This window comes from Toxotes jaculatrix, chromosome 4 (genome assembly GCF_017976425.1).
Source record: "Toxotes jaculatrix isolate fToxJac2 chromosome 4, fToxJac2.pri, whole genome shotgun sequence".
In the NCBI taxonomy this organism is placed as follows: domain Eukaryota; kingdom Metazoa; phylum Chordata; class Actinopteri; family Toxotidae; genus Toxotes; species Toxotes jaculatrix.
The window spans coordinates 14,843,354-14,859,625 of record NC_054397.1 but is presented as its reverse complement, the minus strand read 5'-3'; the positions used below and the strand labels follow the sequence as shown (position 1 = coordinate 14,859,625).

At 40.4% G+C, this 16,272-nt stretch overlaps 1 protein-coding gene across 1 annotated transcript in view; it reads right to left on the bottom strand.

The window, feature by feature from the left end:
* The window catches only part of LOC121180103 (microtubule-associated serine/threonine-protein kinase 1-like), a 72,371-nt gene that overhangs the window by 12,592 nt on the left and 43,507 nt on the right, over positions 1 to 16,272 (bottom strand). Inside the window, exons 7-19 of the mRNA XM_041035244.1 lie at positions 14,581 to 14,656; positions 11,587 to 11,796; positions 11,365 to 11,466; positions 7,699 to 7,831; positions 5,894 to 5,961; positions 5,583 to 5,659; positions 4,623 to 4,831; positions 3,573 to 3,711; positions 2,971 to 3,103; positions 1,735 to 1,900; positions 1,044 to 1,145; positions 489 to 611; positions 194 to 303 (exon numbers count right to left, since the gene is read on the bottom strand). Of these exons, the coding sequence (XP_040891178.1) occupies positions 194 to 303; positions 489 to 611; positions 1,044 to 1,145; positions 1,735 to 1,900; positions 2,971 to 3,103; positions 3,573 to 3,711; positions 4,623 to 4,831; positions 5,583 to 5,659; positions 5,894 to 5,961; positions 7,699 to 7,831; positions 11,365 to 11,466; positions 11,587 to 11,796; positions 14,581 to 14,656 (1,648 nt within the window). The remainder of the gene's footprint in view (positions 1 to 193; positions 304 to 488; positions 612 to 1,043; positions 1,146 to 1,734; positions 1,901 to 2,970; positions 3,104 to 3,572; positions 3,712 to 4,622; positions 4,832 to 5,582; positions 5,660 to 5,893; positions 5,962 to 7,698; positions 7,832 to 11,364; positions 11,467 to 11,586; positions 11,797 to 14,580; positions 14,657 to 16,272) is intronic.

The following is a 16,272-nucleotide window of genomic DNA, read 5'->3' as shown; positions in this document are numbered from 1 at the left end:
GTGACCTCATTTTATCCGTCAAAGACTCTTATTTCCTTCCTCATATAATCCTGTCAAATAATCTCAAGAGCCAAGTGAGATTCTGTGTGAAAAAATATAACAGGTCGACACAACTAGGAAAAAAAAGGAGAAATGATAGAGAGAGAAAAAGAGGGATGAAAGACGAAAGGATGCAAGAGAGACAAGGTCAGACCTTGCTGAAACGAGGAGAGCAGGAAGAAAACTGTCTGATCTCCACTGGCTCGTCGTCATTGGTGTCATCCTCATCGTACGTATTGATGTGGTGATAACGATCCGAACGGGCTGGCACAGGAGGGAGTGACAGAGAGAGAGATAGAGAGCGAGGCGATGAAAAATATGAGCTGTCAGTTCAACGTAAAATGTTCATTTCTGACTGCAATGGTGTCGGAAAATTATTGTACAATCCATAAACATAATATGGATGTAACTGCCGTACTTAACAGACACATGAATCCAGGCACACATACTGTCAAAGTAACTGGTGTCCTCCTCTGACTCCAGGTGAGGGATGAACTCTGCCTTCTGTCTCAGCAAACTGTTCCAGTCCAGCTCGGTGAAGAACGAGTGCTGCTTCACCTCAAACGCTCCACCTGGCAGTGGAGGCACAAACAACACAACCTGTTACCAAAACAACTATGGATGGACTGTGTGCTTAAAAGAGAGGACATTTTTGTATTTCATAATGCAACATCGTCAGATGAAGTTAGCCTGGCTGTGTCAAAAAGTATAGAAACAGTCCACCACATAACTCAACTTTAAAACCACATCTTCTTGTTTTTACACAACAACAAATGTGCTGTTTGGCAGATTATTTTTTTTTACCTTTGAACAGAGCTAGGTTAGCTGTTTGCCTCCAGTTTCCAGTAATTACACTTAGCTAAGCTAACCGACTGCAAGGTATTGTTAGCTCATCTGTCTACAAGGCAGAAAATAAACATATTTACCAAAATATCAAACAACTACTTTTATGCTACTTTGCTTCTTCAGTCTCGCTGCCAAGTAAGTCAAGTAAAACTCAGTACCTGTACCCAACCTCACTAGGGGGTTTGTCTGCAGCAGAGCAGATATGAGGGCCTGGGCATCTGCAGGCAAGGCGTCATCCCCGTCAGGCCAAACTATATCATCTGACAGAGACAACAAAGAGAGAACAACAGGTCAGCGTAACAATGAAGAAATACATTTCTTTTTTTTTTTTAGATAGGTTTTTGTTGAATATTACAAAACATAGGTTCTGCTGCAAAATTGCCTTTAATACCTGAAGTTTCACCAGGGGAACACAAAATATGAAACATGGAAGAAAAGCATCTGGAGTAGTGTTGAAAACTGCTGCTCAAATTTTATCCCTTTAGTATAAGAAAGCACAGGAATACATATCTGACTCTGTAAGCATACACCTGTTTTATTTATAAACTGTAGTCTTATTCTACTGTAGTAATCTTACTGTGAACTGTTGCAGCTTTTGTGGTTTGCCGCACTAGTCTGACCAAGAAAATACCTGGGTCTTACTCCACTTTCTTGGTCAGACTAGTGCGGACTAGATAGACCGATGCGTATGAACTGATGAAGCCCCTTGGATAAGAGGCGAAACGTCTTCCCAGACAAACATATGTCCAGTTGCCTTCGATTCAATTTTCAAAGAGAGAACTATGACCTGGATGAATGAGAACATTCACAGACATATTAAAAGTAATGTCCAAAAAAGTATTTTCCTACCTGTTATGACTTGTCCAAACAGCTCCTCAGGAGTGTCTCCAAAGAAGGGCACACAACCCACCAGGAACTCATAGAGGATGATGCCCATGGCCCACCAATCCACTGGCTTACCATAGCCCTGACGGAGAATCACCTCTGGAGCGATGTACTCTGGAGTACCACATACCTGTGGAGATAAACATTGGTTTTAGAGCCCAAACCAGGAAAACATGTAATTTAAAATCGTTAAACTTCATTCATCATCAGGCAATTGCCTGATGATGAATGGTTGATCCTGTTTCACAACACAACTTTTGAATTTTCTAAAAATATATTTTTTAATGTTGTAAAAACCATAAAAGATCATATCAGGGTGGGGGGAGATGTTTCAGTGATGAAGGTTTACAATCTTCTGAAATTATTTGCACAGCTAAATTCCACAAAAAAATTATGTGTTTTGTGATTTGGTTGAACTAGCCCTTTAACACTCGAGGCAGTAAAATGGAAACTGTATGTGCTGTTTTTCATCTCTCTTTAATATTGTCTTATATTATTTTTCACATTGGGTTCCAGGTTTCACTCTAATAATAGTAAGTATGTACTGTTCAGGAGATCTGAAAGCGAATTTAAATGAATGCACTCATGTTAGTGTCTGTCTGTGTGTGAGCAGTTACACACACCTGCATGCTGACTTACACAAGAGACATCCTTGCTGTCTGAATGAGGAATTCTGCACTAATCAGCATCTCCACTAGAAACATAAAAAGCAAAGCCCTGGTCTGTTTCATCCACAGATGTGAGTTAATTACTGGCAGACAAACAGATGCTTCCACCCAGAAGAGCTGGAGAAACACACGGGCTGATCTGATTGATTATGAAACAATAACTATAATTGCAAAATGGGATTGTGATGGAGATGGAGTGCATTAATGATTCGCTAATTCAGACAACACAGGAAGAATTGTAATGCAATGTCTTTATTTGGAGATTATTGATCGTGCCGGGTGACTCGGCAGGTTGGCACGCATGGCTGGAGAAGACTAAAAGATGCTGTGAATGGCAGTCCTCTGCTCAGCCACCATACATCCTGTCTTAGCATTTCACTAATTCTGCCTTGCACATTCCTCATTCATAGTGTTGCTAATTAAAATGTATCTGTCAGTAGCCTTATTTCTTTTATAATGCAAGTGATTAAGTGCTGCAATTAATGTCCAAATACCTGACATACATGCTGATATTACTTTACAGGTGCTGTACCTGTTTGTCCAAGAATTCTCTGGCGTCTTTCTCAATATGTCCCTCATAAAGGTTGGTGGTGAGGCTCATCAGGCCCATCTTCGACAAGCCAAAGTCTGTGAGCTTGATGTGACCCATGGAGGTGATCAGGAGACTACACGGAGAGAGGATGCAGGAAATTTCAAACACTTGACACTTAAAGTTCAAATTCTGGCACCAGGCAATAAAATCCATATTTAATAGTGTATGTGGTTGTTTTCACAAGCAATGTTTACAAATTAAAGGTTTCATATCAAAGTCCTCCCAATAGCAGTCTGAAAATCTTTAATGTGATTCAATAAATACATCTTTTATAGACTGTATGAAAAGGTCAAGACCGAAAAGACAGGAACTTGAAAGCACCATCAGTTTATTTTCTGGCCACCCGAGGCAAAGTACTATATTATCATTTTGTTAAGTTTAACAGGTTAGCAAACAAGTTAGCAAACAGTTGCTCAATTAAAGTCATAGAAGACATGGAAACATCAGCATTTATTTAGTGTTGTATTTCTGGTAACATAAAAAGTTAAAGTTAGTCCATTGTTAATATAAAAATGCTAATCAGTGCAGCTTTAAACACTCACTTGTCAGGTTTAAGGTCTCTATGGACGATACCATAGTTGTGCAGATACTCCAGGGCTAAAACAGTCTCAGCAAAGTACATCCTTGCCAGCTCGACAGGCAGAGCCCCAATGTTCTTCAACAAAGTGGCACAGTCACCACCTACAAACACAGAAACACCACAAGCTTAATCTGACAGCAGATTTTTCCATTTCAGAGTTTTGACAAGAAAACTAAGTAGCATGCCTGATGTATTAGATAAAGAATATTCAGACAAATGGTACTGAAGCACAGAAAGTCCGTGGGTTGATAATAATATGTGATTCATAATAACAGTATTCTTATTTTTATGATGTACCTGCACTTCTGAATGTGCATAAACATGTTATTTTTTATGGTTCTATTCTTTTTTTTTGGCCACCTTTGCTCACTCTATTCCACATCTGGCAGCGTCACCAAATGAGTCACTCAAGAGACGAGCCAAACTGCCCTCCAGGAAACTCAACACTACTGGAGAGGAAGATGAGCAGAGGGGAGGGGGGAGCCATAGTGTGAATCTACTGACTTTCACAGTCGAGAATCATTGTTACAGTGAAATAAGAGATCAATCTCCTCTAACCTCCAAAACAATAATAAGCACACAAAACAATAATTTGTTACTCCGATGTTCACTTGACACTTTTATCCAGAATTAAATAAATAAGTGCAAAAGTTCAACAAGCTTAAATTTCAAGGTCACCATCACTTTGAGCAAAAACTAGTTAAGACTGGACAAGTCAGGGTGACAGCACTCAGACAAAAATTTAAAGGAAATAAACTGTCCTCATTTTGTGAAGATCATTTCATGGATACCAGAGAAGGTCAGGAAAGGAAATAGAAGACAGAGAGAAAAGGCTGAAAAGTGTTGTTATTTTACAAACCAAAAAGAAACCTGATCCAACATTTCTTCAAACGCCTGACACAGACATAGGAAGGGCAAATGGAAAAGACCAAGTCATCTACTCAGAATGGCTGCATGAAAATCTTTTCGATTCGAGTCTGTCTTTACCGCGAGCCAAACCTGAGTCCCTTACCCTCAACATATTCCATGACCATGCAGAGGTGTCGCCGTGTTTCAAAGGAGCAGAACATGGAGACGACAAAGGGGTTCTCTGCGAAGGTGAGGATGTCTCGCTCTACGAACGCTTGCTGGATCTGGTTCCTCAGGATCAGATTCTGCTTGTTGATCTTTTTCATGGCAAAACGCTGACGTGTCTCCCTGTGCCGCACCAGGTAGACAGCACTGAACAGAGGAGATGAAGTATTGAGGAAAAGACAGCACGGTTTTAACCACAGTTAAAAACAACAAAAAAAGAAAAAACAGAGAAAAAAATATTCAATCTGCTTTTAGACATGATCTTAATACAGTATGACTGAGTGGATATTGAAGTGGATTTTGAGACTTAAAAACCTCTTGCATAAAATGTCCAGACCTAAGCACTGAACTGAACTGAACTGAATTTTCACAGTCTACCTCAGAAACATCCTTTTTCTTTCATGTGGGCAGATAATGGTGGAATAATTCAGGCCTGACAGTCACAATGCTTTCTTTTCCAGTCTATTTAAGCCAGCTTTCAATAAACTGAATATCTTTTAAACTGCAGCATGTTTACTGATCAAGACCAAGAGGAGACCACACATAATTGTGTATAAAAATCCCTACTGGTTTCATTTCATTTCTTTTTTTTTTTTTCGTAGCATGGATTTTACGTTTATCTCTTTGGCTTTCAAATCAATGAACAGACCAGTCTAGATGCTGGTGCTTTAATCACTGTCTGTGACAGGATGAGCAACTGGAACACAGAAAACATTTAGCCCTTTCCACATGGAATCACAAGGCAGCACTATACATTTGATAAACATATAGCTCTGGAGAAAGCTAGTAAATGAGTAGTAAACACCTTAAGAGTTAAGATTTAAACACTATATCAAAGCTTGACTGGATTTGATTTGGTTTCAGTGAGGAATCAATGAGGTATCAATCTGTTGCTTACCCATAAGCTCCATTACTGATCAGTTTGATGCTCTGAAAATCTTCTTCACTCGGTGGTTTGATGGCTCTCCCTTTTCCCTGGTGAAATATCCAACATACATTTAAAAATTACAAACCAGATCAACACAAAAGCAACTTAAACTAAATGTTCAGATGCTTAAGTGTTCAAATGCTTAAATGTCATTGTTCCTTTGATGGTTTTGGTAGCTGTGTGTGTGCTTGAGTTGTGCTGTGTATATGTAGACATACTGTATGTGATTTCATTCAAACACAAATCTGTCTGGGTGTATAACGTGTATATATGGTTTTCACCTCTGCTGAGTCATCAGTCTCTGGAGTATGTGGACCCTCACTGTCATAGCTGTCAAGACTCACGATTTCTGTTGAGAGACATTTTAGTTAGCAACCCTTCCTGGTCTCAAAATGAAGAGAGACACTTTTCATGCGAAAACACCAGGCCTCCCACACTGCTGTGAGCAGATAAGAAATTTGCAGCCGCTCAGACATCTTTAACAAAACAGCTATTCAAGATTCAAAACAACTGAAGGGCCAAACGCGTCAGATCACAGAGAGAAAAACATGAGAATTAAAATAGCTACTCCCTATTAATTTTTCTTCAGCTCTCCCTCCCCTTCACTTTTGTATTTCCTCCCTCCTTGAGCAGCGCTGGCAGCTAGTTTTCAGTGTTCTTGCACTCTGGTACTGTATGTGACAGCTGCTGGAATACACTGTTTATACCACTGTTTTATTGAAGCATGGAAATAATTGAATGATAATTAACTTTACAAAGCATTTACAAAGCCGCTCTGTAAAGATGAACTTAATGTACAATAAAAGTCACTGAGCTGAAAATCGTTTCTTCTGTCAGTTTCTGTTTGACGCTGAAAACAACTGATCTTGTCAACTGTTTCTATGGCGAACCAAGAAAAGAAATGAGAGTGTGAAAGTGTAGACGTGCAAGCAGCTACGTGGGTGTGCATTTGTGTCAATGCATGACAATGTAGGTGCAAAAGAAAGTGCAAGATCAAGATATCAAGTGGCACATTGTTAGCTGAGATTAACTGAGAAGGACCTAATGGGCCCATATTTCTCATGAAATAAGAAATAAAACTGCTGCAGTTTATTGTGAAGAGTCATTCCTGGACCATTTAGCCCATCAGCTAATGAACAGCACTTGATGGATTAGAATGGGAGCAGGAGTTAGGGCCATGATGATTAATGATAGACTGTTATGCTACTGCATCACCAGCCAGCAAATGATCCAGCCAGTCCAGACTTAGTAAATATCCTCATCCTGAACATCCAGTCAAGTTGATCAATAGCTTAAAGCAGGGTTTTTTTAAAGTCTGACACTGTGGCACTCCCACTCAAACAAAAGGGAGACAACTTGATTGATTTATGGTTTGGAGAATTTTTCGTCTATATATCCAAAAGTTTTCAGCACAGGGCAAATATCAATATATGAATGGATAGAGGAGAGTGCCACGTCCTCAGCCTCTATCTGTTTAAATTTCTACATGGCTGTAGAAAAAACTAACACATGATTACTCTGATACTGAAGAAAACCAGAAACCTGCCACTTGGATTTTAGAGACCTTAACTGCCTCCATAAGCTGTGTGTCACAGCGACTGCTTCTGCTGCTTCAATGTGTGCAAGTGGGACAAATCAAAGGACCAAACTATAATAAGTAACTTCCCATTAACGGTAGATCACCGCCACGCACCTGTCACTTTCACATCACATTCTTTCTCTGCGCCAACACACCACCCCTCCCCGCCCTGCAGCTCTTCCGCACCCCCATGGGAAGGTGCGACTCCCAGTTTGAAATCTCTGGCTGACAAGTTTGAGATTTTGTGAAATGCATGCCTTCTTGCTGAAAGTTAAATGAAAAGATTGATCTCATATCTGCCCATCAAGTATGGAGCAAGAGCCAGGCAGTGACTATCTTAGCTTAGCTCAAAAATTAGAAGCAGGGGGAACAAATAAACAAGACACAACATGTTAACTGGTGAGCTTTAGACAAAGCCAGGCTAGCTGTTGCCCCCTGCTTCCAGTCTTTATGCTAAGCTAAGCCAATCACCTCCTGGAATATTTCTTTTCTTGGTTTCTCTCTTACCTTCCAGTGGGTCTCTGGTCAGCCCCAGTTGGCTGATGATATATCGAGGGATGTCTGCCTTCATCAGTTGTCCCTCCTTGGCGTGATCCTCGGCTGCCTCCAGCAAATGGTAAAACTCTTCTGGGTTGAACTCCTGTTATTGGAGGAAATCAGTCAACTGGCTCCCATCAGTCAAAATAATTCAAGTGTACTATATCAAAGTGGATGCAGCACAGCAAAATTATTGCAGCTGGTTTAACACTGAGTATGAAATATCATACTATTTACTATTTAACTCCACAACAACAGGGTTTTAACACCTTTAGATTGGTTAGAAGACCAGTGCTTGAGCCATATCACCTCTAGAACTGAATAAACAAAACTCTAATCAGCTCCTGTCAACACCTGAAACACACTAGACAATAAACAGTTCCTACCACTGAAGTGTTTGGTGTGTGGGTTTACAAAAAGGAAACCTTTGTCCCCTCCCTTGCAATATTTCCTTCACGTTGTGCTGCTGGGTAAGATTGATAACATCTGAGCAATTCTTCATAATTTTTTTGACCACAATAATGACGGTATCATGAGTGAGCGAGTAAGTGACATTTTGCAGCTTAATTGTCTACTATATATTATGATATATTTGTAATCCAAGAGGATATACTTTTTTGGGGGATTCATGTATATGCTACATTTAGGGATGCAACTAATCCTAATACATTTCAATTTTCAATTAATCTATCTATTTACTGATCTATTTGATTAATAAAATGTCTTTCTCAAATCAACAGTTAAAAATACAAAGATTTACTATCATAGAACGCTATGATAGTGTCCAGAAATTAGCAGCTTAAAAAGTTGTAATTTTTGTCAGTTTGGATTAAAAAATTAACAATTAGTCAGTTATGAAATTTAGCAATTAATTGTAAGTTTGCTGAGTGATCAATTAATTAACAACTATTTTTTTCCCGGCCTATAGCCCGGTCTCAGACCATGACTACTAACTTACTAGTTAGCACTAACAAAGGTAGATGTCCCTCCTCCACATCCTGTGATAACAGCCAACAAAGGATGGCCACTAATGAACTGATGTCATATTGTGTTGCACCACATAAAAGTATCAAACTAATTCCAAAAATCATGCCCAAACTTATCATCACAAAACTACGGTATAATTTATTTCAACCTGCTGAAAATTTATGACCAAACACCTCTATGGGGCTGTCAAACAAACATAATCGGTGTTAATACACCTCCCAACTTTAAATTGCTTTCTTGAAAACATCCTTTTTTCCCAATGAAACAGCCTTTTGTGGTGTCCTATGGGATTCAGTTTCATTCCTGTTGGTGGAATAACATTTTGATTAGAAAGCAGAGCCTGGGGCAGCCAGGATCATTTCCTTCCTCGGCTGCTCCCTCATATCTGCTCCCCTAGACCAGAGAAAAAAGAGAGAGTATGGAGATAGGGGCATTAACCTGCCTCTCTGATAGCTTGCTCTGCTCCAGGATAATATTTGTGCAGCTAACGGCTTACTGACTGTGTGACATTTTCACCGAATCAGACCTCACAGCTGACTTGAATGCTAAATGAACTCCACGGCCGCGGACAACATTTTGTCTGCGTGTGTGTCTTCTCCTCTCTAACCTAAGGGCCATGAGGATCTAAAGTCCCATCCACATCCTGCCTGACCCTATCGACCTCTTCTGACGGTCGCCTCGGCAACAGAAAGATGAGCCATGGGTGTTGGAGGAGGGACCGCGCCAATGACGAACATGGGAGGCCATCAATCAGTGAGGCGATATCTAGGTAAGCCTCGTGTGTATACAGAGAGGCTTGTTATTTCTAAGTAAGTTGTGGTGAGTTATGTTCTGTTTGTATCAATATGCCAAGGACACGGATCGGTCTCCTGTGCTGCTGAGTAGTGGAGGTGGAGAGAATATTTTACAGTTTTGAGTTAAGTTGTAAAAATATCCTGCGGTGATAAGCACATACTCTGCAGCACCAGAGATGTGCAGCATGTCTGATGTACTGAATGACACAGATTAAACAAAACCATGACCTCTCCTGCATAATACAGTGCATTCATACATCCACATCTCATGTTGCCCAAGGTGAAACTACATGTACTGGAAGGAAGTGCACAGTATTCGCCATGGTGTGAATGCAGATGAGCACAGTAAATATAAGTGTAGAAAGGAGGTAAAGAGTAGAGTTTCCACGTCTGTGTTTCCACATCCTCTGGCTTAAATGCAGATCACATCATATTATCAGGTAGTTTCTTTTAAATTCAAGTTGCTGCCTTCCCCTTTGACATAATGGATCTTCCACAAATTTTGTTAAAAAATGACAATATACCCCTAAGCCTTTCCACAGTTTTCCCATAGGCTTAATAAGATAGTCCAGCAGCTTAGAATTGCATTTTCATAAAGTGCATGGACTCACAAAAAACAGATTAAAAAAGAATGGTCAACTCTCAGACTCTTTATGAGTCAGGCTCCAAAAACAGCTGATTCCAACATTTTCCATGGTGCAACTAACAAGCATCTTTCAGCAGACCCTCCCCGCCGCCTAAATGCTCACCTCTTAAAAGTTCCACACCTCCAGTTTGTAACGCAGACTTTCTGTTAAACACTTTAACTCTCAAGCCTGAAACTTTGGAGCACTCCTGTCAGAGCCACTGTTTTCACACGCTGACTGTGAAAACTCCTTGTAAAGTAAACTGAACTGCATGTGTAAGATCGGTGGAGCATAAGGCACACAGGGTACGTAGGGTACTGGCACTGGATCTGAATTTGTGTTGCTAATTTGCTACTAATTTTATTTCTCTATTGTGAAGATCTGGGACAGATTATGGCCATTTTTGATGAAGTGATCTGCAGGATTTCAATATCGAGTGTACGCTCGATATTGTCTTTATATTTCCATCCTTAAAGCAAGGACAAGTAAAACAAATGCAGCGTGGAAGATTAAAAAGCCTTAAACTAACCCTGCAGAGCTTTCCTGCTGTGACAGACTGCAAAACTTAAGACATGCAAAGCCTGTGTTTCATCACTTCAGACTGAATGCACAGTAGACAGCCCGTCCCTCTTCTGTTCATTCTTTAATGCAGTAGCTCTCACACTTTTTCTGACATGCCTCCCTTCAGAAGCCAAAAAAAGTTCACACACCCAGGCACCCACAATTTTTATCAATCATTAACCATAATAGGTGAAGCACCTAAAGCAGAAAAACATCCAGTTGAATTTCAGTGAAATAAAAATCAGCACAATAGCATCAGCAAACTACTTCCCCTACATAAATCATATTAATTCAGCTTAGTTTCAATTCATATTTTTCCCCCCGCAGTGGCTCTAAGGCCCCCGAGGTGGACCTAACCCCCCCCCCCCCCGAGTTGGAGAACCACTGCTTTCATACCATTTCAGCATTAAGGAGTCAGCCCTCCACCTCCCTGTGGGAGGACAAGAGTCTCTCCCAGCAGATGAAGGAAAACATACTCAGAATGTAAAAATAACTTCAGGAAAAAGAAAAAAAAAACATCTTATGACATCATTCACTAAATGCTCATTTGATGAATCCGTATCAGTTTGTGTTAAATACATCTGAGCTATCGTGGACTCTGGATTCGTTTAACCGTTTAACAAAATGATGGCCATGCTATTGCTATGAGATAGTGGCGTTAAACTCACCAAACACTCGAGGAGCCTGGCGGGACGAGATATGATGATGAAGAGCTTTTTGACCAGCTCAATGACAAAGGTGACCTCTGAGCTCTCTGAGCGCTCGTAAGCCTGATGTAGACAGACAAAGAGACAGACAGGGTCACTTTGTGAGGTGTAGTGTTAGAAGTGAAGAAACAGACATCACTCTTCATTCCTCTCCACCTCCACGGCTCACACGCCACAACTCACATCATGCAGCAGCTTCTCCAGGTTCTCCTGCAGTTCACAGAAGTAGACGCTGGTAATGAGGCCCTCGCGTGATTTGGCCAGGCAGTCTCTGGACAGCTCAGCTATCTGGTGGTGAATGAAGCTGAGGACCCCGTCGGCCAGTGGCAGAACATTCTCTGGGGAGTAGCTGTGAATGAACTCTGCCAGCCTCTCCTCCATCTGAGCTGTGGCCTGATTAAGGACAAGAAAGTGGTTAACTGTCAGTTCTTGTTATGTTGTCAGACTGGTGTTGAGAGGATAATGTAGTCACCTATCACAGACTTCAGTGAATTGTGCTCAGCTAATTTGGAAGGTGTTTTGAATAAGTTTGAATTTCTTGATAAATTACTAAGGATAACACACACCAGCAGCGTGTGATGTACGTCAAAGCCCCCACCACACCTGCTGTTTTCTGTGCAAGCCCATGTATCAGTGACGTCTCAGTGGGTGCCTTTTTGATGTTTTTTTTTTCAGGATACATGACTGAACTATTTCCCTGCATTACTATGCACTGGACCTCCAGAAAAGCAGGGTTCCCAAATCCTAGCTACCATACCTAGACCAGAATTTTATGCTGTTATTCTTGCTAAGGAGATTCTTGTTCAAGTTAACTGGTGCTATACAATTGAGGCTTCACATGATGCACACCAGTACAGGCTCCAGACTTAAACCCTGTGGAGCTGGTATTGCATGTGCGTCAGCTAGTTATCATTATGTTTGTCTATACATGATGCATTCATTGTTGTTTATGAGAAGCAATACTCATGAACCTTTTCTGGGTGTTCTGTTTTCAGGACCACGACTATACTGTATATATCTTTACATAGACTGTACAGCAAACAGCAAACTGCGTAAAGAAGAAATCTTTTGGTGACTGTGCTCTCTGATTGTAGCGATAAATGCAAATCATCTAGTGAGTCATAGGGTAAATTACCTAAATAAAGAGTTTGGAATTGCAAAATTTAAATAATCTGTTTGGAAGAACTTCTAAAGGAAGCTGACAAGATCTGCTATCACTCCCTTGTGTAACAAATGTTTAAAAAAAGACAATACTGTCAGAATCTAGGCTCCATTAAGTTTCACGTAATTAATTTTCCCACATAAGCTTATTTCAGGTATGAAACTGTTAATGATTCTCCTTATAGTTAATGGTGTGGATGCTGCAAACGTTGGGCCTTCATTCACAGTTCTGGGAAGTGTGCATTAGTATTTAGGGAGACTCATTAGCACAGCTTCACAATGCATCACTGTATATGAGTACAGGACGATGGTGTATGTGTGTGTGTGTGTGTGTGAGTACAGGTAGGTGTTTGAGGACACCCATCTGTGGAGCAACATACATTTTCTGGCATGCACTTGTTCATAGACATAGCTGGCCCTCTCAGACATTAAGTCATGTATCCATGTCTGAGTATAAAGTTATTATTGACCTGTTTTAGAGCTCGAGTTACAGTTTGACTGAGTTACAAGATAATGATCTAATTTATTTTTTGCGTTAAAGCGTTTAAGTCAGATGTAGCATCGCAGACATGGCTGACCTCCAGGAGTTTTTACACACTACTGTGATAACAGTTTAACAATGACGGTGCAATCAGTGAGAGAAGTATAAAACACCTGTCTAATATTTATAGTGGGATGACGTGTGTAGTAGTTGTTGTGGCATCACCTGAATGCCACAGAATACGTCATCATTCTTGTTGATTATTTATATATCTGTGGTCCACAATCTGTTGTAATAGCCTGCAAAATATCTAGTTGAACACATCTGAACAAGAACTATTCAGTGCTGGGCCCTCCACCTACATCAGATTTCTTGGCCACATGTTAGCTGTTCCCATACCACTTAAATTCTGACTCATATAGCGTTGCGACTTGTCAGCGTCTGCATGCTGGGCTGATGTCGCCTCCTGACTGATGATGGGTCAACGCAACCATGACTGAGCTGCTTTGCGCTTAAGGAAAAGAATTCTGTGAAGGACAGTCTCTCAGATCAGATGGTGAGTTTTTTTCCTGCAGGTTTTTTTTTCAGGACACCTGCTTTATAGATAACCATCCCTGAATACTTCCAGGTGTTGCTGCAGGCATTATCCATCTCCAGATAAGACTCCTGCATTGTCTTGCTAACTTATACTGAGTTGCAAGAGGTCAGATCACTCGAACTGATCCAAAATGCAGCTGCCTGTCTCACCTTCAACTTGTCCAAACACTCTACTGCAGTAGCAGCTTACGTCAGGATCAAGTCCCTGATGCTAGGCTACAAAGCCAAAACTTGTGAAATCTTTTTTTTTTTTTTTTTTTTTTACTGTTGTGAGATCTATCTGATCTACTGCTCGCCCAGAGTCCCCCCTCTCACAAAGGTCCTCACAAACGTGTCAATACCCCTTTCTGTTCTTGCAATCCTTTGCACTGGATCCCAGTGGAGACCAGGACTTCAGAATCTTGGACATCTTCTGAGAAATGTAAGACCCAGCTTTAGAAGAAGTATTTGAACTGACATTGCTTAGTTTGTCTTCAAGGGCATCATGAACACTACAGGTCATGATCATTTTAATGTTTGGTTTTTCCTTTTGTGAGGAAGTATTTCTCTGCTGCTGCTACAAATCTACAATGGCAACTAGCACTTAATACTTTGTCCTGGATTTTCTTTTCAACAGCAATGAAAGGATGTCTGGCTTTTATGTTCTATCAAAAACTAAAATGTGCTGTAGAGAATAATTTCAGGCTTGTTTATTAGCTGTTCAACATGTTTAACATGTTCTTCCTTTGTGGCACATCGTCAACTACTTACCAGAAAGATCTAATTCCTGAAAAAACCAATCAGCCGTTCTGGATAAATCTTTTGAATGTAAATGTAAATGAAATTCAGTGTAGCTAGAGAGGCGGCCAGTGTCGTAAGCATTACTGTTTGTGTGCATATTTGATGTGTGTGTGCAAATGCACAGTTTACACTTGTGTATTTGTTTGTGTGAGGCTGACCTTGGGGAAGCGCTCCTTGTAGACATGGTTCATCATCACTATTTCATTGTCATAGCAGGATGGAGAGCGCCCCGGGCTGAAGAGAGACAAACAGGGAGAGCGGGAGTGTAATATACAGCACTGACAGAGAAAATCAAAGAAGGTAGGACTGAGCAAAAAACAGAAAGCGAGGGGAGGCAGCTGGTGAGACACAGAGATGAATTTCTGTATTTTTCACTTGAATGAAGGAATAATTCACTGCTTCCCATCATGTCCATCCAGTCTGTACATTATGCTAATCGAGCGATCAGAAATTCAGTACACTCTGTTTCTCTAATGGATCCTGCGTGTCATGCAACACTCCTCCATCACAAGCATGGCACATATGTCAGAAACAACCATAAATACATGAACAGTCACATGTGTGCTTTCCTATACACACATGCACAGGTGTAAGGCAAAGCGAAATCGACATGAGGCAGAGATAAAGCACAAAATGTACCTCAGTGCCTTTATTTCTCTGCAACTCATCCACTGCTGAACTACACTGTCACAAAAGAAAAGCATCTTGTTTTGTCTTGTGTCTTGTGGGCAAACACACATCACAGTTTAGCATCACAGAATGATTTCAAGGTGCACAATAAAGGCATTCTGCATACTCAAGCCACAAGGTAGGATTTTATCTAGGCCAGCGACTGCTAAGGAGCTTAATACAAAAACTGAATACTGATAAATAGTGACGTGTCATATGTAGTTAGGACATGTTGCATCCACAGGGGCAGCTATAATAATAATAATAGGTGTGGTTGGAGGCAGTGTACACCGGAGACTCCAGCTAATAGAGAAACTGCTGCACTCTGGAGAGGCTCAAAGCACTGGAGGGTGGACTGATACTGATATAACAACAGTGGAAAATACCCTAACCCTGAAAACATGTACTCAGATTCTGTGCTACAAGTTTGAGGCACTAGTACTTTACTGGAGTATTTCTATTTTATGCTAATTTCTACCTCTACTCCAATATCATTCAGATATATTGTTTTCACCTCCAGCACATTTCTGTGTAAAGATTTTACACATAAAACATACAATGAGTTTATAAAATATGTTGCTATGGGTTTACTGACCCAGTAGCATATAGTAATAACTTAAGGATAGGACTAATGTTATTTTATATTTCTCTTCTGTCAACAAATCTCTAAATACTTCCCAACTTCCTTACTTCATCTGTGCGACTCAGTAGTAAGTCAATTTATTGTTACTGAAGACGTAAATCCTTTAAAATGGGACACAAATGTATAGTTTCAGTTTTAGAAAGGGCTTGGTAATATCCTATGAGAGCTGGTCACTATGGTTTGTAACAAACACTACTCAAATAGGAGTATAGAGAGCATTTATTAGGGACTATTTTCAGTTGTGGATGAATACACATTTGATGCTCTATTTAGTACTGTTTTCACGGCAGCAGGATGGTTTATGTGGAACTGACTGAAAGCTAACTACAGTACCCTGTGCAACACTGTGGTTCACTGATGTGCTTTGATAGTTTCTAGACAACAATATAGCTCTGCGGCACGGAGTAATAAAATACGTCAAGCTTTGGCTACGCAGACAATACTGGTTTGTTGGATCAGGTCATTGCTTGTTTTGAACTTTTCAGTGGATTTATTGATAAAAACATAGAAGATCATCAGACCTATCCTTTATCCTTCA